A 25,719-nucleotide genomic window follows, 5' to 3' on the forward strand; every position below is an offset into this window, starting at 1 on the left:
GTCAAGCTTTAGGTAATTAGCCAATTAGCTTCTGATAGGCTAATTGGCTAATTGGAGTCAATTGGAGGTGTACCTGTGGATATATTTTAAGGCCTACCTTCAAACTCAGTGCCTCTTTGCTTGACATCATGGGAAAATCAAAAGAAATCAGCCAAGACCTCAGAAAAATAATTGTGGACCTCCACAAGTCTGGTTCATTCTTGGGAGCAATTTCCAAATGCCTGAAGCTACCACGTTTATCTGTGCAAACAATAGTACACAACTATAAACACCATGGGACCATGTAGCCATCATATCGTTCAGGAAGTAGACACATTCTGTCTCCTTGAAATGAACGTAGTTTGGTGCAAAAGTGCAAATCAATCCCAGAACAACACCAAAGGATCTTGTGAAGATGCTGGAGGAAACAGGTAGACAAGTATCTATATCCACAGTAAAACGGGTCCTATCTTGACATAACCTGAAAGGCTGCTCAGCAAAGAAGAAGCCACTGCTCCAAAACTGCCATAAAAAAGCCAGACTACAGTTTGCAAGATCTTACTTTTTGGAGAAATGTCACAAAAATTTGACTGTTTGGCCATAATGACCATTGTTATGTTTGGAGGAAAAAGGGTGAGACTTGCAAGCCGAAGAACACCATCCCAAACGTGAAGCATGGGGGTGGAAGCGTCATGTTGTGGGGGTGCTTTGCTGCATGAGGGACTGTGCACTTCACAAAATAGATACACATCAAAACTTTCTTGAGGAAGGAAAATTATGTGGATATATTGGAGCAACATCTCAAGACATCAGCCAGGAAGTTAAAGCTTGGTCGCAAATGGGTCTTCCAAATGAATAATGACCCCAAGCATACCTCCAAAGTTGTGGCAAAATGACTTAAGGACAACTAAGTCATGGTACTGGAGTGCCCATCACAAAGCCCTGACCTCAATCCGATAGAAAATTTGTGGGCAGAACTGAAAAAGCATGTGCGAGCAAGGGGGCCAACAAACCTGTCTCAGTTAGACCAGTTCTGTCTGGAGGAATGGGCCAGAATTCCAGCAACTTATTGTGAGAAGCATGTGGAAGGTTACCCAAAATATTTGACCCAAGTTAAACAATTTAAAGGCAATGCTACCAAATATGAACAAAGTGTATGTAAACTTGTGACCCACTGGGAATGTGATGAAAGAAAAAAAAGCTGAAATAAATCATTCTCTACTATTATTCTACTATTATTATTTCACATTCTTAAAATAAATTAGTGATCCTAACTGACCTAAGACAGGGAATATTTTCTACAATTAAACGTGAGCGGTGGTGGCATAGTGGGCTAAAGCACATAACTGGTAATCAGAATGTTGCTGGTTCAATCCCCACAGCCACCACCATTGTGTCCTTGAGCAAGACACTTAATTCCAGGTTGCTCTGGGGGGATTGTCCTTGTAATAAGTGCACTGTAAGTTGCTTTGGATAAAAGTGTCTGCCAAATGCATAAATGTAGATGTCAGGAATTGTGAAAAACTGAGTTTAAATGTATTTGGCTAAGATGTATGTAAACATCTGACTTCAACTGTATGTCAGGACCCATGTATTGTAGCACATAAACACACACACTTTTGCCCAACACCAAGTTAATAATGTTGAAAGTTTTCATTTATGATTACATAGCAAAATGTTTTTTTTTTTGTTGTTGTTGTTTTTTTTTTTAAAGCTGATGTGTGTAAAACTCATAGGTTTATATCAACTAAAAGTGTAACGTGTGTGTGTGTGTGTGTGTGTGTGTGTAAAAGTGGCCCGTCCAGCCAGAAAAAGGAGTGAGTTTGGGTAACTGAACAATTTTTGTAAATCACAATTTTTGAACGTTAAAATACTCACTGTTTCAAAAGTACAGCCACGTGACATAAACATGATTTTAGTGTGATAAAATCACTTATCCTTTTCTGTGTAAAGTTATAGCCAATTTTACAACTTCATTGCCATGACCATGTAATGTCAACAAACCCTAAAAACCTAAAATGACTGTAAAAATTATGATTTAAACAACTTTACAGCTAAATTAATACATGAGTTTTAACAGAAGAGTTAATGCAAGTGCTTTTATATAATTAGAAGTTTCACATTTCTGCCTTTAAATCCTCGAAAAAAAAAAAAAAAAAAAAAAAAAACAATGGCCACTTTCACCACCATTGAAAATGCCCACAATTTTTGCTTTTTGTTATAAAGAAAAGGAGGGATGACTCTAAATTTGTCTACGTTTTGTTGTAATCAACATTATGTCTCAAATGCAGCCGATGGAGCTTAACTTGTACTGAACCCAGAATATTCCTTTAAAGAGAAAGTCCTTCTGCTGGAATAGACTAAAAGTTAAACAATCGATTAGTTTTGTTAATCAATTAAGGTTGCTCTGAAAATAAATTTAACTTGCATATATAACACAAAGTTACATACATTAAATAGGTAAAGTTTCTTGTTGGTAATAAATAGGCCTAGGTAGTTACCCAGGAGCAGTCTGTGGTTAAGTGGGATGCTCAAAAGCACAGCTGTCATAGAGAATGTCAATTACTCTCTCATAATATGGGTTACCACTTCCAGAGTTTTTGTATGCTACTATTTGGGTAATCAACCCAGATCTTAAATCACTACACCACCATCACCCAAACCTGCCTGCCGTTACAGTTGTATACATCGATAAACCATTATCAAACAAATGGCAGACATTAAGATTGATGAAATTTAATGTAAGTAAATATACATCTAAACAATCATATTTATTTACTGATTATTGAAAAGCTATGCAGAGGCTCTAGGAAAATCCAGAGAACAAATATCCCTGTGTGTATGTGTAAACAGCACGAAGAACCGCTCAGTAAGTGTCATTTTGGCACACATGGAGAAACAATCATCTGAACATTTGATCCTATTTGTGTATGGAAGTGAGAAAGTCTCCAAAGGCTCCACATGTTATAATGATTCAAGCATTAGCAAACTGTCGTCAAACCAGTTTCCATGGCAATGCATCACACAGACGCATTTTGCAGGATGCTGACGTAATGATTTTGTTATTTACTTAACATGAGGCATATGCTTGTGGCATCTTGTATGCAGAGGCGTATCTGCCATCGGGAGCACCAGGCGTTTTCTAGGTGGGCTGCTGGGTAATTCTGGCCATCGGGAGAACCGGGACTTTTCCCAAAGGGCTGGACGCGAAATAGGCCGAATGGGCCGCGATAAGCGGAAATGGGCCGCCGTGTTATGCAGAAAACGGCGCCGCAATATGCCAAAGGGGGCAGCCATATGCAGAAAAGGACAGCGATACCTTAAGTATAAGATGAGCTCTGAATAATCACAAAATGACAAATAATTGCAAGTTGCAACAAATACAATACCAGCAGCTTAAATAAAATCAGCAAACAGGAAAGCTATGAGCAGTACATATTCATTTGCATAATTTATTCATACCACAACGCATTACTGTGAGCTGAAGTGTGGCTTCTTATCACAGTATTATTAGACACAGATCACACACCTTGCTGAATAATGCTCATGCCTGACAGAAATGCAGAAAACAAGTCATGAAAAATATTACTTTGTGGCTATTTGAGTCTTTGAGGGTTACTTTATTTAAAGGATGGGAAAAACAGTGCCTGTAAAAGCATAGGGCTTTTCACCTTTTCTCAAGAATAATCTGGGGAAAGAAATTAAAACACTGCTGATATAAAGACGCAACAAACTCACAGAGTGAAAATATGAGCAATTAATCTGCAAAATATCTGCAAAGATCTGCACTTTAAGAGGTATGTTTATATTTTATATATACTGTATTTATATTTGTTTATATTTATATTTGTACATATTCTGGCCAACTTTCTGTTTTCGTTTATTTTTGTATTTTTTTTAAAAATATTTACACATAGCTATGTCGGTAATTAACATGAAATTGTAAGCATTTCATCAGTGTCCGGTGGTGTGACACTTTCTTCATCTAACTATTTTAAACAACATTTTATGATCTTGTATAGCTATATATACATACTGTATATAATATATTATTATTATACTTGTTGTTTCCATGACCTCATATTAATAAGACAATAGTTAATTTGCACTTCTAGAAAAAAGGCGAAAGGTGATTAAGATCTTTAAAAATTGGAAGAAATGCTGACTTGTCACAACACCTAAAATATACACTTTCCCTTGTTCATTTACATTATAACTTAACAACATATTATTTATCTGAGCTATAAAGTGCTTATTTTTAGTGCTTTCTCTAATAGAATTCCACTCATCACATTTACAGTGGTTCTGTAGATGTTTTAAAGTTATGACAATTTTTGCACTGGTGGGGCCCGTTGTCATGACTAACAGTAAATAGAAATGTATTTTTTCAACACAAAAATTTTAAATTGAGCCGGAAAATTAAATCAATAAAGTGGTGTGTTTGGGCCGCTCTGGGCCAGAAAGTCCAGGCCCACGTTTTATTCCCAGTCCGCCCCTGCTTGCTTGTGAGGGTCTGAGTCACCATGAGTACTTAACAATATTTGTGAGTTAATACATACATCAAAGTGCTTCATTTGAAATATAATGATTTAGAGCAGGGAACAGTAATGAAGGATTTCATTTTTGTATTTATTTGTTTCATATTTAGCACAGTTAAAAATGATTTATTGATTTATTTAAAATGGTAGTTTAACAAAAGTTTAACAAAATGTTGAACAACAAAAAATGAAAATTATTTCATCATTCACTCACCTTCATGTTGTTCCAAGCCCATATGACATTCTTTCTTCTGTGGAACACAAAAGGAGATGTTAGGCAGAATGACAGTCTCAGTCACCATTCATTGTATGAAGAAAAAAAAAAGATGCACTGAAATTGAATGGTGACTGACACTAACACTCTAAACTCCTTTTGTGTTCCATATCAGATGACAAACTTTTCTTTTCTCTCTCTCTCTCTCTCTCTCTCTTTTTTTTTTTTTTTTGGTGAACTATCCCTTTAAGATAAAGCAAAGCAAAAATGAATATGCTGCATAATTTGCTCTGAAAAGTCTGTTTAGGCATCACTGTTAACAACATTGCTACTTTTAAACTTCTCTTTAATTTTTCTACATATTTTAATATTAACCCAGAAATTAAATACTAATAAAAACTTGATTAAATATGGCATGGTTAATGTAATTTGCCCTTCCCTGATGTATTCCCTTAAGATATTTGACTGAGGTGTTAATTAATGCATAATAATTCCTATATAACCATTTATGGCACTTCAAATCAAACCGTTTTTTTTTTTTTTTTTTTGTCATGATCTCAGTTTTGGTACAAGGTCTCCTTCTGTTGGCAAGAAAGAGCTCTGCAACATTATCCACAAAAAAAAAAAAAAAAAAAAAAAAAAAAAACATCAATCAGAGGAGGCAAATCTTTGATCATGATCATAATATTAATGCCCAGCATCTTGTTGGAAGTGTTAAAAAAGACTTCTACAGTATGGTTCAGTTACCAAGCTACGCAGAGTTCGAAAGTGATCTGATGGAAGACATTGGGATTAGGGGATAACAGCTGTTGGAGTTTGAGGTTTCAGTAGAAGGATGTTGATTTTATATTCAATATCAATATGGTAATCTGTTGGTTTTAGGGAATAAAGACAGCACTTTGTCAGGCTTCATGCAGTTATTATTGATATCTCCACAAATATTCAAAATGTATAGCACAACACAGCTGAACTTGTTAACATTTTTGTACAAAGAGTAAAAACAGAACTATGCTTAAGATCAAAAACAAAACAATAAAATTTGTTTGCTGTAGTCAAATAATTTTATCAGCATCTAAAAGATAAGTATTTTGTTTTAAGAATATTTGTCCAAGCATGAAGTAAGTCATATTCATATAAAAGTTCACTCAACTATCATTCATTAAATAAAAATTTAAAAAACAACAAAAGATTTTGCTGTGTCCACACATGGCTACAGAAAGCTACCTAAATGGTAGGCCTATATCAATTCATTCTGAAAGAAAAAGATAATCAAAAAGAAAATAACACAACAAATTTAATAATCCATGGGTTCTAAAACCAGTGATCAGATTAACGATCACAGCCCACTACAATTCAATAACAAAAAAACAAAAAATATCTGAATACTGCATTAGAACCGCAGAAACCTTTGAATTCTTACATTTTTTCACAACACATCCTGGCTGATCTGCTACAATGACAGTCACTCATTTTTTGCTGCGCTCCCTCCTGAATTTCAACATGTTACCATGCTCAGCTTTAGATATAAAGGCCACTGGGTGGAATCAGTGGCTTAATCAGGGCTCTTAGATAGCCAGGAGAATTTAAAGGTTCTCCACTGCACCTCTCCCGCCCTTGTAAAAAATCAACATGTTTTAGGTGAGTCCATGGCTTGGCAGCACCGGCTACAGAATGGCACAAAAGAACTTCTTCTCCCTGAAGGGGTTCTCGGATGCAGGCACAGGGGAGAGCAGGGGGTCCTCTTTAGAGTGGGCTTCACAGTATGATGTCAGGTCTGCTGCTGCTTTGGAGACCTGAGGTTGCAAACACATGTTGTTACATCCACATTCACAAAAGTCCTGTCTTGTACAGTATTTTTACTCCTAACCAAGTTGTCAGATTAATTGGTTAAAGACCTCATGAAACCGCTTGATGAACACAGATTTCTTTTAAGGTGGGACATATAGAACGGCTTTTTTGGGGCTTTTTTAGATAGCCAATTGCATTCTGTTTACGTCACAGCCATGAACCATGATTTGCAATGTGATAGTCAGTTGCAGGCAGTATTAGGAGGAGGGACATTCTCATTCTAGAGAGCATTTGATTGGGTACAAAAATCTGTATGGAGAAAGATGAGTCATCAATATGTTTGGACCGTTTTTCCTGATAATAAATATTGTACATTTTAAATGACAATATCTGCTAAATTACTTTGGTACCACTTTACAATAAGGTTGTATTTGTTGACATTAGTTAACAACATTGGTTATCATGAACTAATAATAGGCCATTCGTTTTTCAGAACATATTCACCTTGGTTAATGTTAATTTAAAGGATTGTTCTGGGTTAAATACAAGTTCAGTTGTTAAAATTCAACTCAATCAACAGCATTTGTAGCATAATATTGATTACTACAAAAATTAATTTCAACTCATCTCTCCTTTTCTTTAAAAAAAGCAAATATCTGGGTTACAGTGAGGCATTTACAACGCAAGTGAATGGGGGCCAATTTTTTATGTTAAAATACTCACTGTTACAAAAGTTTAGCCACAAGATATAAACAATATGCGTGTAAACATGATTTTAGTGTGATAAAATCACTTACTAACCTTTTCCGTGTAAAGTTATAGCCAATTTGACATCTTTGTTACCATGACGATGTAAAGTCAACAAACCCTAAAATCCTAAATTGACTGTAAAAATGACTATTTAAACAACTTTACAGCTCAAATAATACATGCATTTTAACAGAAGAGTTAATGTAAGTGCTTTTATCCAATTATAAGCTTCAAATTTCTGCTTTTAAATCCTCCAAAAATTGGCCCCATTCACTTCCATTGTAAGTGCCTCACTGTAACCTTAATTTCTGCTTCTTTTTAATTTTTGTAAAGAAAAGGAAGGGACAAGCCTAAATAATTTTTTGTGGTAATCAACATTATGCCAACAATGCTGTTGATTGAGTTTAACTTGTATTGAACCTGAAATATTGTTCATGATAACTTATGTTAACAAATGTTTATTACATGGCTCTCTGCAATACTCGATTCTGATTGGTCAATGGCGCCATCCGGTGGTCAGATATTGCTCTGTAACAACCGCACAACCAGGGATTAAGAAGTATCAGATCACTCATCTGGGTTCTGCGAGCCGTCTCTCCTGCTTCTCGACTCACTATGCGATTTCTAAAAGTAAGCTAATAAAATAATTTCAACTCAAATCAATTTTTCATGTGCATTTTTTTATTTTTTGGCAAGTAGTCTTGGGCTAATAGGCTGAATACTGAGGAGTCAGATCGCCATTTTGCAAAGTAAACACCAACAGAACTCCGATGCAAACCAGAGGTTGATTTCAGCTGTTCAGTGATTTATTTCTTCTCACATAATTACATAATTTCAGCGCAAATAAATGTTTCATGTCCATTTATTTATTTATTTGGCAAATAATCTTGTAATAAGCTGAATACTGAGGAGTCAGACGGTCATTTTCCCAAAATAAACACCAACAGAACTCCGATGCAAACCGGAGGTTGATTTCAGCTGTTCAGCGATTTCTTTCTTCTCAAATTACAACTTCAATGCAAATCAATATTTTATGTCCATGTTTTTATTTATTTGGTTAGTAGCCATGTAATAAGCAGGATAATGTACAGTCAGTCGGTTGTTATCGCAAAATAAACCCCTTCAGGTTGATACAAGACCCCTCCACTACGCATCGGGGTCCTGATCACCCTGTTGGGGTTTATTGTGTGATAACAACCACCTGACTGTACATTGTCCCTTACATAATTACTTATGTTAACAAATAGAACCTTATTACAAAGTTTTACTGTTAGTTTAGGCAAATTGTAGGTGTGCACTTACATATAGATAGCTTCAAAGCTAATAAACATGGACTAAAACCTTGCTCCAGACTAAAAAACTCCAAATTTGATTTCGTGTCATCTTAATTATGTTTAATCTGATGATACGTTTAATATGCTCACCTTTATCCTGTCGATATTGGCCTCCATCTTGAGCTGCTCCACCAGTTTGCGAGCCTGGGCAATGCTAGCAGTGTTGGTGGTGGCCATGAGGCTGCCGATTCAGCACTGAAACACATGAGGAGAAGAACGCATGGATTTAGACAAACTCAGCAAGGTCCAAATTTAGCATGTATTTAAAGATTACAAAATATAAGGAGTTGTGTGTTCTTTTTCACTAACTTCTTGCTATGAACAGACAGTTGCTCTATGGTGCTGTGTCATTGTGCTATGGCATCATGGTGACTGATGGATGAAATGGTTTTGATAGTTGTTGTTGCTTCACTTGCAGTGTTGCATTTAGTTTCAGACAACCCTGCTGAAAATACCTGCTTAGTCCAACATACATTTCTATGCTGGTCTGGACTTGTTAGTTCTGGTTTGCTGCTGGTCTGGCCGGTGAACTAGCATAGCCATGGTAAACTCAGCTGGAGTGGTTGGCTGAACAAAATGGGCCCCGTTTATACCTGGAGATGTGTCTCGGGTGATCTGATCAAATGTGGTGAGGCATGATCAGGCACAGTGGTCAAACATAATGTTGTTTCGGATAAAAGTTGTTGACCAAGGAAGCCTCGCTGGTTGACCTAGTTAAGAAGCTTGTTGAGGACACTATCATCTCATGATGGAGACCAGCAACCAAAACACAATGTATTCTGGTCAGCAATGCTGTGCTTTAAAGCAGGAAATACAAAGTGAAAATGCAGCATGTGAGCCTGAGACTGTACCTTATATCCTTTCCAACTGTCTCTAATTTACAGAATTGTAATTGCTGGATATGTGGCGGAAAGTGTCTCTAGGTAACTGTGAGCTATAGTGAAAATGTGAGTGTCTTGTTTGCCAATACATTGGGATATTAAATGTTCCCACAAGGATAGTAAAACCTGAAACAAACTGTCTCCACAAGGAAAACAGCTTAATAAAGATAGTAAATATTGTCAACAACCCTCCTACAGTATATGCGTTCAAGAGAGTTATTCTTCTGTTTTTTGCTGATTCACATTCTTTGTGCATATCGCCACCTGTTGTGCAAATATAATTTATTTATTCTTTTCCTTTGCTTTATCCCTTCCTTTTTTCTTTCTCCTCCTTGACCAGTAGGTGACGATATGCATGAAGATTGCGAACCACTAAAAAGCAGAAGAAGAAGAACTCGGTCCTCTCATGAATGCACATAGGAGGGCTGGTGAAAGTGTAGATTTATAGTTAAAAAAAAAAAAAAAGGACTTAGATATTGATCTGTTTCTCACCCACATCTATCATATCGCTTCTGAAGACATGGATTTAACCACTGGAGTTGTATGGATTACTTTTATGTTGCCTTTGTGCTTTTTTGGTGCTTCAAAGTTCTGGTCACCCTCACTTGCATTGTATGGACCTACAGAGCTGAGATATTCTTCTAAAAATCTTAATTTGTGTTCAGCAGAAGAAATAAAGTCATACACAAATGGGATGGCATGAGGGTGAGTAAGTGATGAGAGAATTTCCATTTTTGGATGAACTATCCTTTTTGAAAATTTAAAAAATTTTAGATTTAGGGGTAGGGTTAGGGAAAAAGAAAACATCATTAGCTCAGTATAAAAGCAACAGAAGTAAATGAAAAGTCCCCACCATGATAGAAAAGCAATGATGAGTATGTGTGTAAGTGTACATCTTTTTTTTCCATGAGGCTTTGCCAGATGGGTATTGATAGCACATTGTGACACACCTGTCATGACTGTGAGCTCAAATGTCTGTGATGTATTGGAGTTTTTAATCTCAGCCGGCCCTCCTGCAGCGAGGTTAAACATAAAGGCCTACTGCTGAGAGTAAACAGCAGGGGGCGCTAGACTGTCAGCTGTCACAGTGACCTCATTCTAGGTAGGTAACCCATTCTAGGTAATGAGTCCAGCCCAGCCAGAAAAACTCCATACACTCAAACAACAACATTACAGAAATTTGTATTATATACTCTACATGTTTTACATTTTTTACTCCTCTCTTACAACTAAAAAAGACGATAGTTCACCAAAAATTGAAAATTCTGTCATCACTTACATGTTGTTCCTGTTCCCAACCCGTATGACTTTCATTTGCCAGTGGAACACAAAAGGAGGTGTTAGGCAATATGTTAATCTCAGTCATCTTTAATTCACATTGCATCTTTTTTCCATACAATGAAAGTTAATGGTGACTGAGACAGTCATTCTGCCTAATATCTCCTTTTGCATTCCACAGAAGAAAGAAAGTCATATGGGTTTGGAACAACATGAGGGTGAGTAAATGATGACAGAATTTTCTTTTTTGAAAGAACTATCCCTTTAATGAGGGTGGAAATGAGAGGACAATCCAAGCTGCAATGAGGAAAACAAGTTCATCATGGCTTATTAACCTCCCACTTGTAAACCGATTCAGATGGCATCCAAACGTTTATGAATAACGTTCCCCACTCTTATCACATTATCTACAATTTTATTTCCAGATCTTATTACATTATGATTCTACGGTGAATGTGTAATTTTGTATGCAACGGAAAATAACATTATCAGATAAACAAAGGAATAGATGCTGCTAAAGGGTGAATTCGCCCAAAAGTGACAATTCTGTAATTTACTCACCCTCATGGTGTTTGAAACCCATATGACTCTCTTTCTTCAGTGTAACACAAAAGGAGATGTTAGGCAGTATGTTCGTCTCAATCATCATTCATTTTCATTGTATTTTCTTTTACATTCAAATCAAATCACTTTATTTTCACACAACCATATACACAAGTGCAACAGTGGGTGAAAGTCTTGGGTGCAGTTCCAAGCAACATCGCAGTCGTGACAGTGATGAGACATATACCAATCTACAATAAACATCAGATTTATACAATACAATTTACATATCTAATATACACATAATTACACACAACACAATATACAAATAATAATATACAATATACAGTATACAATACACACAATATAGAATGGTGACTGAGGCTGTATTGCTGCCTAACACCTCCTTTTGTGTGACACTGAAGAAAGTCAAACAAGTTTAGAACATAATAACACTCATATATCCCTACGACTGGTAAAAATAAATGAATTAATTAAAAGGCTGTTATCTGTGAAAATGCTGTTTTTATGCTCCACATTACTCCATAATGTCTATAGAAATCCATTATTTGGGGTAAAATGTCTGTTTAATCCAGACTCCACTGAACTAGTAAAGAACGGCACCTTCATCCTTAGCTTCTGTTAATCCTTCATAAAGACTGTTTCATTAAAGCTAGTGACCATCCCAGGCATCTTTGCAATGGACCTCAGTTGCTAGGCAACTGAGATACAGAGCGATTTTACAGCAATTAAATGTTCCACTCTTAAAATCAAGTATGTAGCTAATGACAAGCAACTTTAAACTGTGGACCCCATACATCCAAAGAGTTCATAGTAGGGACAGCCTCAGCACATTGTCTCCCTCAGTAAATCAGGCCTAAAGAGACATTTATAGCCAGATAAGGAACATCAACACAAATCCAGCATAGAGTCTATGTTTTAAAGCCATTTTAGATTGCAGTCCCTGTTTGTCTTTGGAGAGCTCCAAACTTTACCATATAGGGGTTCAGAGAGAGGGAGTGATTAAGAGACAGGAGGCAAAGGAAGAGTGCTACTTGACTGGAAAATTGAAAAGTGCCAGGAACTTTAGGCCTGCTGACATGCAGGATATGTGTGGAGCTTGATGTGCTAGAGACCCAGAGATGAGCTACAGATATATCTATCACCAGTTTACCCTTTACTTTAACACTCCTACTGGCAAAATTCATTCTATTATTGCACAATGTACAATACTCTAAGTCTAACATATCAAGGGTGAAATTACAGCTGTTTTAAAGCATGTTTATTCTGTTGAGCTTCTGCTTTCTAGGTGTCTTTTGTGCTTTTGGAGGGCCTGAATTGATCACAGAAATGCAGTCAGCCAATCTTCACTGTTTTGTTTACCCTCATGTTCTGTTGAGACTGATTTTATGACTTTTTATGTTTGAATCCCAGAGAATCCAATGATGTATGTGTAAAAATAATAAGTAATTTCGAAATTAACCTTTAAATTCTTTTTAATGTTCCTCTGACCTAATCAAATGTAATTTACAGATATTATTGAAGCTTTAACCATCTTTTGTATCACAAAGTAGGCATGCAGCGTCGGAAAGATTTTATCCAATAGAGTGCAACAGATGCCAAACTTTGCATTTGCATTTTCCATTACAAAGTTTGATTTGAAGCAAAAAGGTATTCGAAAATCAGACAAAAAGACAAAATTGCAAAATTGTGTACTTAACGTCTTTAATGAGGTAATGAACTACAATCCCACGAAGCATTTCGAATGACGTAATAACAATAAAAATTATGAAAAAACATAAAACTTGATTTAAATTTGTTGATTATAAGTATAGAATCAATATTTTTTAAGATTCAGAAATATACAAATATATAAGTAGTTCCTACATCAGGAACTCAACTATTGTGCTCTACAGTATATAGTAATGTTGTTTCTGTTTGGAGTCAATTTAACCCTGACAATATCACCTTTGTAACCTTGTGCGACCTTCAGGACATTTTTGTCTTTTTCATTTTTTCGATAATTTTGGCTATGGTAATGCCAATGGCAAAAGTTTGCCAAAGGTGTGTATTTTTGGGGGGTATTTTGATATTTCAACCTCGGTTCCTATAATTCATCTATAATACACTGTGTACACAAAATAGTTACACTCAAGACCTTAAGGACAAAAATGTCCCCACTGAACCCCATTAAAATGGCAATATTTGATCCCAGTGACATTAACATTTATAATCATGAATTCTATGACATTATGCTTTTATTCCAGAGCCCTGGCTTCAAAATGTATTTATTTTATATTTTCCACCAGATGGCACCATGTTTCTCATGTTAAGCCTATGGAGCAAATACATGCTTTTTTCCTATTTTCTGTTTGCTGTATTATAGTATATATAGAGCACTGCAGACCAATTGAATAAATGATGCTGCTAAAATTGTGTGGGTGTGTTGGTATGGATGTCAAAGTGTGTTTTGTATGTGTGTATTGAGAAATGTGTGTGTGTGTGTGTGTCTGTGTGTGTGTGTGTGTGGGCAGGTTTAAGTGGTTTACGAGGACTTTCTTTTAGGTTACAAACTGGTAATTACAAGGGTATTATGATATAAATGTGGTTTATGAGGACATTTCTAGTGTCCCTATAATTCAAATCGCTTAAAAAATAACATTCTAAACAATGTTTTATTGAAAATGTAAAAATGCAGAACGTTTTTTGTGAGGGTTAGGGTTACTGTACCTCATGCCATCCCAGATGTGTATGACTTTCTTTCTTCTGCAGAACACAAATTACGATTTTTAGAAGAATATTTCATTGGAAAACAGATGGGAAACAACCCCATCACCCAACATCATTACCTGCCCTCACTGATACTTTTGTGTTTGAATGGGAGCAAATCTCCATAACAATGTCTAAGGGTTACAAGGGGCATAAACACAGCATCTAGCGGAAAGCCTTCCCAATTGAGGGTGTTCGGGGTGTCCACATATTTTTGCCATGTAGTGCATCCCCCTATTCCTACTTGCTGTGCATGAATGAGTGTGTGTTTGCTTTTCTGTGTGGATAAAACACCTATTTTTACATTAATCTCTTGAAAGTTTCTCTTTCTTGTTCTCACCTTATTTTTTACTCTTGTTGTCCTCTTGCTGTGTTGGTCTGTTCAGAAATTGAGTTCACCTCCACTGTGTCTTCAGACTCTGTTGGGAAAGGAAGCCATGCAGTTACAGTCCATATGTAATATCCCAGTTGCAGCTCTAAGCCTTTTTAATGAGTTTATGTGCATGTGTGTGCATGTGCATGTGTGTGTGCATGTGCGTGTGCGTGTGTGTGTGTGTGTGTGTGTGTGTGTGTGTGTGTGTGTGTGTGTGTGTGTGTGTCCAGGTATTCTCTACATTCTCTACATATCTACAAGGATAGAAAAAAACCTGAAATTTTTTACATTGTGGGGACAATCAGTTAGGATGTAACATGTAGCCAGGATGGTAACAGAATCATTCAATCAACATGATTTTCTTTTCTTTTTCTCATTTTTTCAAAAGAATAGTGTTTAACTATTAAAGATATAGCAGAATAACCTATTCAGTCCCAAGACTGGGAACTTAGACAGGCTCTTGAAAAACTGAACTTGTAAAACTGAACTGAACTCTTGAAACTGTAAAAATTGATGATCTGCCAAATACCTTAAGGAGTTTTTTCTACTTGATAAAACCCTTAAAATGAGACAAGCTGTAACAAGTTCATCAGCCAAATATTAATAAAATAATAATTAATAATATAATTTTAAGACCCTAATAAGTCATTTGTTTATCTTACAGTATATATACGTTTACATTATAGTGCAATTATACAAGGATGTAATTATTCTCAGGAGCAGAACACACATTTTTATTGATACTGAAATTGTTTTAACATGTAATATGAGTAATTTCATAACAGTATCATCTTAACATGACATATTTTTTATCTGATATTTCTACAATACAAATTTGCCCAGTAGACTGGATAGGGATGCACTGATATGAAATTGTTTGGCAGATGCCGATTTTAACAAAAAACCTATATGCCGATACCGATATTTTGCCACTTACCTTATGGATTGGATCTGTTGAACACATGACAGGCCAACATTTTAAAGAGAGCCAGCCACAATGAAAGATAAATAGAATATAAAAGATAAAAAAAGACAACAACAACAAAAAAACTAAATCTCATAGCATGATGATTGGTGTGAAAAAAAAAAACGTTTATTTTGTACTTCTCTAACGTTTTTGCATTTTTGCTTTTGCAGTTCAAAACAACAGAGCTCACATTTTACATGTATGTACTGTATATTATAGAACATTACAAATTCATACTATGCACGTTGGGCAATTTCACGTAAATATAAAAATAAAAAGTTACCAAAGGAAGAAAACTGCCTTTTTAATTCTATGGTGATGTAACAGATAATAAATGTTGCTTGCTCACACAGCGCTGACTGAAGTACTAAATGCAGACTGCATTTTTAAAGAGGCCCAGTTATGCTTTTTGGGATTTTACCTTTCCATTAGTGTGTAATATAGCTGTTTGTTCATATAAAAAGTCTGCAAAGTTACAAAGCACAAAGTCAGCGCCAAAGGGAGTTAATTTCTCCCACAGAAAACCCTCCTCCTGAACTGCCAGAAACGCCTGGTATGCAGTCCAGCCATTACTTCCGTGACATAGCTACGTCACTATGTAATACATTTGCATAATGCCCGCCTCAGGAATGCGCTGCTCAGGAACCCTCGGGAGCTGAAACTCGGTTATGGTTACAAGGGGCGTTACATTTCCGACACACACTCCAAGCGGTTGACCGGTCACAACACCCTGGGCCAGCTGATCAATCAGAGCAGACTGGGCTTTTCAGAAAGTGGAGCTTTAAAGAGACAGGAGCTACAACAGAGCATTTCAGACAGAGGGTGAAAAGAGATGCTGCAGCTTTGTACAGTATGAGAAAAATAATGTGTCTTTTGAACATTAAAGCACGTAAACCTATTCTAGTAGACCCCCAAAATAAAATTATTAACCTGTAAATGAGCATAATATGGGCTCTTTAAACATAGCCTTTTAAGGTTTAATAATCGTGCAAAATCTTAACTCCAGCTGCTGGGCGGGCTACGGAAGAGATTAATCCATTGTGCAGACTTAATGGATACCATACCAATGTCTCAGAAGTCAAAGTGTGTCAAAGTGTTTCGGACGGTTTTCACAACTCATGATTCCGGTTTGTCCTCATTAATATGAGAACAAGAAAGAATAAAAAATTAAATATTACATGTTCTTAGGAGTGCCAACCCGCCTACATTTTTGGCTATCGTTATTTGTGGATTGTGCATTAGAACTCACAGATTTTTAAGAAAGTGTGTTGTTAACTAATTATAAACAAACCATCGGTTTTTCATATCTGCGTTTTCATACTTATAACCGATATGCCAATGGTTTTAATTTGGTCAATATTTGTCGGCCGATACATCAGTGCATCCCTAACACTGGACATTTGGAATGAGGAGGATAAGAAGAAACTTTTCACAGTGCACAGGGAACTCATACTATTCATCCATCTTTCTGTATTTCCACCCCACCTTCTTTCTGTTCCTCTGCTTATCTCTGTCAATGTGATAAATGGGCCAATTTCTCTGCTAAAACAGCTCTGCAGCAGCAGGGAATTCCAATGTTGTGAATAATTTCCACACAGAGCGTTCCAGCAACTTTGAATCTCTCTGCATCTCTTCTTTCTCAGTGCTCACCAAAACCAAAACATTACAACAACATTAGGCTCCACCACAGGTTTGAACTGAGTCATCTTACTGCTAACACTGTATGGAAAGCTGTGCTTTGTTTCAAACATAACATACTCATACTCTAACATTCTCGCATGTACTTTCAGTGGTTTGTAGTCCTTTTCCACTGAAAGTAACTGTGATAACACAGGAATGAGGAACAAGTAGCCTTTTAATATAAAACAGTACTCAGGTGTCCACCTACTCACAGGACAAAACCAGAAGCTCACAGCCAGTGCTAATGCATAAGAAAGCATGCTTTCATTTTTACTAAATGGTTTGGCTGTAACATTGCAAAATAAGTATCTTGACACTATAAATTCTAAGAAATAATGGAAATAAATAACTTAGAATGTATGATCTTGGCTTCTAATGTTTAATGGTGGTAGATACAGTATAAAGTCAGAAGCTTTTATCCAAAGCCACTCACATTGCATATTTACATATTATCAGTATATAGGCCCTATAGCACCATGCTCTACCAGTTATAGGAGCTTCCAAGTAACACTGCTTCTCAAACTTGTTCAACTTATGCTTTGTATATATATATATATATATACATACACACACACACACACACACACACACACACACTACCGGTCAAAAGTTTTGAAACACTTGACTGAAAGGTTTCTCATGATCTTAAAAATCTTTTGATCTGAAGTCATATGCTTAAATGTTTGAAATTAGTTTTGTAGACAAAAATATAATTGTGCCACCATATTAATTTTATTATAAAACGAAAATGTAATTAAAAAAAAAAGTTTTTGAAATTGATGACTTGGACCAAATAATAAAGAAAAGCAGCCAATAAGTGCCCAACATAGATGGGAACTCCTTCAATACTGTTTAAAAAGCATCCCAGGGTGATACCTCAAGAAGTTGGTTGAGAAAATGTCAAGAGTACATGTCTGCAAATTCTAGGCAAAGGGTGACTACTTTGAAGATGCTAAAATATAACAACAGTTTTGATTTATTTTGGATTTTGTTTAGTCACAACATAATTCCCATAGTTCCATTTATGTTATTCAATAGTTTTGATGACTTTACTATTATTCTAAAATGTGAAGAAAAAAATGATAATAAAGAATGAGTGTGTTTCAAAACTTTTGACCGGTAGTGTGTGTGTGTGTGTGTATATATATATATATATATATATATATATATATATATATATATATATATATATATATATATAGTTACCTACAGTTACTGTAGATATGAAAAGCTTTCTCTCTGCATGTGTGTGTGTGTGTGTGTGTGTGTGTGTGTGTGTGTCTTCACGCAAGGCCTCAGCAGACACTAGCAAGTTAAACAATTTATCCACTGAGCCCCAGATGGTACAGAGAGGGTGAGAGAATGAGTGAAATACAGAGACAGATTTATAATGTTTTTTCTGGTTTCACTCCAGGGGTTCCCTTGTAGACACTGACCCTGACATCAGATCTCAAGGCTCAAATCATGTCTGTTACTCCTTTTCTCCAATGCCTACTATTAGCACACAATTGAGATGCAGACACCCTGCAGAAAAAAAGAACCTGAATTGAAACCTCCCACCTAAATCTGAAACAAGCTACTACCCTCTTTTAAAGGTGAACTGTGTAATTTCTGTACAGCTAGTGGCACCAAATTGAATTGCAAAAATACTAACAAACAAGTTTTTCAAACCCCCAATATCCTTTGGTTGGAAAAATAGACTGACCCAGACCAAACACATACCACTGTATGAGCCAATGTCTGGTTGGTTGGAATGCTCAAATAAACAGAGCAATCTACTGATAGTGCAACAGTTAGTTTCAGATCACAATTCATAACTCAACACAGGTACTTAGCATTTTCAGCGTTGCCGAAAGGGCACTATACAGTAGTGGGCATTAATGTAAACTGTCTGCTTCTACTGTCAGTTTCCTCTTTTAGGTCAACTACAGTCATGGCGGAGCATCAGTATGTTTATAGAAACATACGTACACGTCATATTTAATGGCAAAGTCAATTGAAGATAACTCTATCATTCTCTTGAGTATTGAGGTTTGTAACAACCAGAGGACCAGGTATTGACTGGTTAGCAAGTTTCCATTAGCCCCTGCTGGTAGATGATGGAACTACACTCTATGATGCCAAAAAGCATGCTTCTGTTGGTTCATGGTACTCCTTCTGATTAAGTACTTTTTCCCCAAAAATGTTTTAAATAAATTATGTCATTACATTAAAATACATTTTTTTTCCAGGAACATATTTTTTGAAGGGCTGTCTAAAGCATGAAGTGGACTTATATTTTCCCCTAACTGTTCCACTAACAAGTGATCGGTCACGTGACAGCCGATCTCAGAACTGAGCGCCCAGAAGCAAAGATAGCAGCTTCCAGATTGTGTACTTCTGGGGAAACCCTGCACTAGCTGAGTAGATACCATTTAAATGAATGGTAATGCTAATGGAAAGCTCTCTCCAGATATTTTAGAGCTCATTATTTACACTCACAGTAACGCAAGATAGCATAAGCATGTGCAACGGGACACTGCATTGGCAATGTGCTGGCTAAACACTCTTGTCTACATTGTGCAACGTACATTTCTGAACAGTGTTTAAACATTTTGGGGAAATCAACCCACGAATGGCTTAATTATAGTCATTTCTGCATATTAAGCAAAGATAGGTAAGAGTATTTTACACATTCTTAACATTTGAAAAATTACGCACTTCAACTGAAAAGGCAGGTTTTATAATGACATGTCTTTGACTCTAAAATATAATATGGCGCAATTACAGTAATCAAAAAAGTAAATTATTGCTCTTTGCTTACTGTAGTGATAAAACACCACTGAGCGGGAGTCCGGGTGCCTTATCAGACTCTAAAAACAACCCTCTGTTCTCGTAAAAGATTTGGCCAGGTGCTTATAAACATGAGACTAATCCTCCCCAATGTGTTATGACTTCAGAAAACTATAAGCTATCCTCCATGAATTTAGCGATAAGCTAGACTATTGCCAAATGTAATCTGACATTATTTACTTTATTAAATTAATTCAGAACACATTACTAATCATTAATCATGACTTTGATCTAAATAAGAAATAAGAACATTCTGGATGACCATAAAGACATTTACTAAAACTGGAGCTTGTGTGTGTACAGTGGGTTAAAATTACTTCCTGCAGAATCTGTCACTCAGCCAAGAACAACACCCAAGGTTCCTGGAGAGTTAACAATATTCCAAACATCCGGGGTTGTATACGAATATACAGAAATGTATTTACTGTACACACACTCGAACACACTTATATTTCTCAGTATCCCTTTTTTCAACAAATCCAAGGCTTTTTTTAATTTCACAATGTCATTTTAATCACTGCTTCAGCGGTTCCAATATAATTGAAGATATAAAAGTGGCCTTATAAAGGTCTGTACACCTGATTTGTCCGATTTTAAGGCAAAGCCTGAAACAGCATAAGGGACATAAGAATTTAAAGTGGTCATGACATGAAGAATAACATTTTCCTTGATCTTTTGATAAGAGGTCATTGTACTATAAAATCATACTGTAAGTTTCAGAACTGAAAACTTTCTCCTCACTGCAAAAAGAGCATTTGTTGAAACCAAGCTGCCAAAATGACTCGTTCTCTACTTCCTCCAAATTGTGATATCACACTGATGTAGACATTTCACCTGATCGCCTCCACATAAACACATCAACGACTACTTTAACTTATCTCTTCCGTAGCCCACCCAGTAGCTGTGAGCAGTGAGATGGTAAAGAGAGAGCAGGTCAGTCAAGACAGAGACTATTTATTTAGCAGAGATGGGCCACTTCTATTTAAATGAATGGGAGAAGATGGAATGCCAAACCAAGGAGCTCTAGCACCCAACGGTCAACAGATGTAGAAAGGAAGTCCCGCCTTACAGGTAAAAGAGCCAATCACCTTTTAGATGCCTTTTAGAAGTCTTAAAGGAGAACCAGCACCAAAACAGAGCATTTCTGAAGGTCAGAATGAAGGTGGAAAATGATCATGTTTTACATTTTGTAAAAAAAAAAAAAAAAAAAAACTTTACTAACATTGTAAGTGAACATCAAGGAACATATATAAAAAACAAAAGGGCATGTCATGACCCCTTTAATATAGTGCTCACAAGTGCTTATAGTGCTTACAGTCTAATCCTAAAGCAAATCCTTGAAAAAAAACCTTTTGTGTTTTGAGAAAAAAAAAAAAACACTTTTTACTTTGTTTCTACATCATTTTTACCTTTATGGATGTCCCCAAAGGGAGATTTTGTCAGATTAAGCTAACTTCTGGGGACAGTTTTATCCCTAAAGTAGGCCTATAGCTAAGTAAACTCAAACACACTAAGGCAGGTACATATTTGTGTTAATAAAAATAAAACAATTAAAAAACATCAAACAATTTTTAGCTGAAATCTGAAATAAGGAGAAAAGATGCCTGGTGTGAGTATTAGTCAGAGTGGCTGAGTCTACAAACAGAGCATGAAGTAATTTTCTCCTACATGGGAATACTCTCTCTCTCTCTGTCTTTCTTGGAATTGAGCGAAAGGATGAAAGAGGCTGGCTAAGTTACTCAGGAAAGACTGGAAAAATTATAAATGGAAGAAATTCAGTTTCGCTTTTAACAAAACCTTTGTCTCTCGCAGCTAATCATATTTATGCACAAAGCCGCACAAATACACGCACATACACTATCCAGACAGCACCAGATCCACCCACTCTGAACAGTGAACTGTATGATGTGTGCAGGGGTTGCTCTTATATTGTACACATCTATTCAAAGGCCTCTTCATCCCCCACCCCCCATTCTTTCCTTTAGCATAGAACATAAATACTGTCCTATATTTAGTTCTTATTCTTCAAGAAATTGCACAGACTTCCGAAGAGCTTATTATAACATCCATGTCTACATGTACATATATGTGATGTTTATCATGTATGTACTGGATTTCTTCATGATACTCTTGTGACAGGTTCAACATTACATAAAGTGTATTTATGACATCCAGATGCCTTGGAAAATGAAAACGACTCACCACATAAGGAAACAGAAAATACGATGCTGGATAAATAAGATGGGTCTCAGCTTTCCTGAGCCATCTATCACAGTGTTTCACACTTCATTTGTCTTATGTACCCCACAGCCCCGTCAGTAAGATTAAAGTACCATCTTCGACATCTAACCTGAAACATGTTCCTTTTAACTCAAATAATTTTGAAACAGAAAATCACAGGGAATTGTTATTTCAAGGATGTATTTCTACTTGCTCTAGGCCATAACAATTATTTTCATTAGTGTAACCCACGTAAATGTCATGTTGATTTATTCATAATAAATAAATTTTTTTTGACTTGAATAAAACCAGTTAATTTACGTATGTTGGTGTAACCTAATGTAAATTACGGTGAAAAAAAAAAATAGTGTTTCAGTTCCTTCCTGAGCCTAAGTCTTAAATGTTTTTCTCTCTTTAAAAATTTTTTTTTTCTCTCTTCAAAATTTTTTTTTCTCTCTTTAAATTATTATTTTTTCTCTCTTCAAAAAAAAAAAAAAAAAAATGTTGGCAACCAGGTGCCACTATCAGTAAACATGTAATCTTATGCTTTTAATGCCTTCTCTGTTGCTATATAGCTGAATAATACATTTATTATTTATTTAAGGGTTTGCAAACCTTAATCAAGACAAAATCAGGTTACATATGTTTGATATGGCATTCGTTGTCGTGTAACAACTGGAGTTATTTTTTTGTTTGAAATTGTTGGTCTTTCTAAACCATCTATGCCGTTTGCTCAGTGTTACATGGTGGAAGCGAAGGAATGTATTGAGGGAAACGGGAAACATGGGGGAAATTATTATTATGTCTGTCCTTTTTGAAGGGTTCCACCTTGTAACACTGAGCAAACGGCATAGATGGTTTAGAAAGACCAACAATTTCAAACAAAAAAATAACTCCAGTTGTTACACGACAACGAATGCCATATCAAACATATGTAACCTGATTTTGTCTTGATTAAGATTTGCAAACCCTTAAATAAATAATAAATGTATTATTCAGCTATATAGCAACAGAGAAAGCATTAAAAGCATAAGATTACATGTTTACTGATAGTGGCACCTGGTGGCCAACATTTTTTGAAGAGAGAAAAAAAAATTTGGGAAGAGAGAAAAACATTAAAGACTTAGGCTCAGGAAGGACATTTTTTTTTTCACCTTGCAGGGTTTCCATATAATGTAGTATTCTGTTTGGTTTAGTCATGTTAAATACTATTTTTAGCTTAAATAAAACCTTAAATATGTTACCACATCAAACATATTGTTAGGTTACAAAATAAAACATTATTAGTCTTGGGAATCACTGACTTTTCATACAAAGTACTACTAATGTATTCTACTAACTCTTATCTCTAAATATCTGATTACAGCTCTATATAACCGCTAATAAGAATAATTTCATGCAAAGAACAATATTTAACATCTGCATGAAATATATGAAATAAATACACACACTACACTGTAAAAAGTTTTAACATGCAATTTTTGCCTTAAGGAGCTACAGTACCTTATCTAACCCTTTACATTGGTTTTGTTGATGTAAGTGATGTTAAATAATATGTCTGGCTTGAATCAAACCAGATGATTTAGATGTTACCACATGAAGCACATATTTAGATTAAGATTTTTTTTTTTTTTTTTGTGCAGTTCATCATAGATTGACAGAGCTCAGCTTGCTGTAAAATTGAGTAAACCCTTATGCAAGAATAAGCACTGTTCTAGAGTCATCAGAATACACTGGGGACTCCTGGGGGATTCCTCTCAAATATTCTACCCCCTCTCTTCCTCTGCCATCTCTCCATCACTCTCCTTTCTCTAGCATCTTCTCTGTCCCCTCCCCCATGCTCTCCTCCACTTTCATCCCCCCATCTTTGGCAACATTTACCCCAAACAGATGCTCACTGCTGCTCAGGCACAGATGTATGTATACCTGACCACAAAAGGCATTTCTGCACTTTTCTGCTTGTGTGTAAAATAGATATGCATCCTTTTTTGCTCCATTGTGTAAAGAAAAACATCGTCTGGTAATTCACAAGCAACCATATTCCTCCCCAGTGTGATGTAACATTGATGTACTCTAACACATTTGCAACGGTGCATGCAAGACAAACACACCCATCCCCACATTGTGAAAAACACTGCACATGACTTACAATAATCTAGTGCAGCTGTACACTCAGAAATACGAGTAAACACACATCTATATACTAAGGGAGTCCTGTTTTCCTTTTTCTTTTTAACTAATAATACATATTATTTTATGTGGACACACTGAACATCTTCAGCTCTATATATCTGCATCTCCCTGTCACAAATTCCTCATTCTAGTCTTAATGTCTTACAGTGTGCTGATGGAAAGATTTGCAACTTACCTTCTCTGTGTATGTAAAATCTTCAATGGCACAAGAGCAGTGTGAAATAGTAGCAGATATACACTGCTTGATCTGACACTCTGGCACCCACACACATAGACACACTGCCTGCTACACCACCCCAGCTGACAGTCTTTCTCTTGCTCCGCCCATCAACTAGTGGAATCACTCAGGAAGCCAGCTGAAACCCACTTCCTCTCTCTCTCCCAAACACTCACGCAGATATTGTTAAAAAGATAATAGCAAGCTTATTTACCTGCTGCTGCCCAGTCAGATCATTTATATCAAGGTGCTTATTTTTCTCAGCCACCTGTAGTCTTTGCAAGGCTTTGATTCTACTGTACGTGCTGTGCTGTTGATGTGCGCATAGTGTATAATATCTGCTGTCCACTCGGGTGGCTTCTCTGCGTGCATGTGCAGCTCAGCCAGATCTGCACGGAAATTCTTGCTCAGAGCTGACAAGGAACACAGATAAATATCCACAACTGCCCCTCCCCCAAAGTGTGTGTGTGTGTGTGTGGACGGGTTTGGGTGGTTTACGAGGACATTTTTTTAGGTTACAAACTGGTAATTACAAGAGTGTTATGCAATAAATGTGTTTTATGAGAACATTTATAGTGTCTCCATAATTCAAATCACTTAAAAAAACATACTAAACGATGTTTTACTGAAAATGTAAAAATGCAGAATGTATTTTGTGAGGGTTAGGTTTAGGTGTAGGGTTAGGGTTAGGGGATAGAATCTATAGTTTGTACAGTATAAAAATCATTATGTCTATGGAGAGTCCTCATAATGATAGCTGCACCAACATGTGTGTGTGTGTGTGTGTGTGTGTGTGTGTGTGTGTGTGTGTGTGTGTGTGTGTGTGTAAACGAAAGAAAGTTATTGTATATGCACAAAGCTTGATCTGAGCTCCTGTAATCAAAAGCTTAATCTTCAGACTTTCAATATTAGAACCACAGAAGATTAAAAAAGGAATTCCAACCGGCAACCTAAAATACCCACACAAACACACACAAGGTTACAGTGGAGGTTAAGGTGGTAAGGTGTTACATATGATTGCAGGTGTGTGTGAAACAGTTGCAGAAGTCATATTCCTGTTTTATCTTGGCAAGTAAAGACTGTTACACTGTCTTGTGTGTCCTTTGAAAATGTCATAGCTTAGCATGTCAAGTTGAGATCCTCATGTCAGCATTACTCTGCAC

General features: G+C 36.2%; 1 protein-coding gene across 8 annotated transcripts; it reads right to left on the bottom strand.

The window, feature by feature from the left end:
- Window positions 1-5,357: 5,357 nt before the first annotated feature.
- On the bottom strand, window positions 5,358-24,963 carry LOC127414279 (guanine nucleotide-binding protein G(I)/G(S)/G(O) subunit gamma-2-like). 8 transcript variants are annotated; one of them, XM_051652202.1, is made up of 4 exons: window positions 24,771-24,959; window positions 14,415-14,493; window positions 8,694-8,798; window positions 5,374-6,524 (listed from the first exon to the last, which is right to left on the bottom strand). In XM_051652202.1, the coding sequence occupies exons 3-4, from the start codon at window positions 8,778-8,780 to the stop codon at window positions 6,396-6,398; spliced, it is 216 nt and encodes a 71-aa protein (XP_051508162.1). In that variant the 5' UTR covers window positions 8,781-8,798; window positions 14,415-14,493; window positions 24,771-24,959; the 3' UTR covers window positions 5,374-6,395. The 8 variants fall into 8 exon arrangements, 4 of the variants coding, with proteins under 4 accessions (XP_051508165.1, XP_051508164.1, XP_051508162.1 ...); XM_051652203.1 differs by lacking the exon at window positions 24,771-24,959 and adding an exon at window positions 24,515-24,713; XM_051652204.1 differs by lacking the exons at window positions 14,415-14,493; window positions 24,771-24,959 and adding an exon at window positions 8,913-8,981 and having other exon boundaries at window positions 5,372-6,524.
- Between the last annotated feature and the right edge of the window lie 756 nt (window positions 24,964-25,719).

Source organism: Myxocyprinus asiaticus, chromosome 23, assembly GCF_019703515.2.
Source record: "Myxocyprinus asiaticus isolate MX2 ecotype Aquarium Trade chromosome 23, UBuf_Myxa_2, whole genome shotgun sequence".
In the NCBI taxonomy this organism is placed as follows: Eukaryota; Metazoa; Chordata; class Actinopteri; order Cypriniformes; family Catostomidae; genus Myxocyprinus; species Myxocyprinus asiaticus.

What these genes read in the sequence shown, in the direction of transcription:
- LOC127414279 (XM_051652205.1), bottom strand. Translation starts at nt 8,780, where the DNA reads ATGGCCACCACCAACACTGCTAGCATTGCCCAGGCTCGCAAACTGGTG. An exon ending in CCAATATCGACAGGATAAAG is followed by an intron (nt 6,525 to 8,693) that starts GTGAGCATATTA and finishes TTGCAACCTCAG; the next exon opens with GTCTCCAAAGCAGCAGCAGA.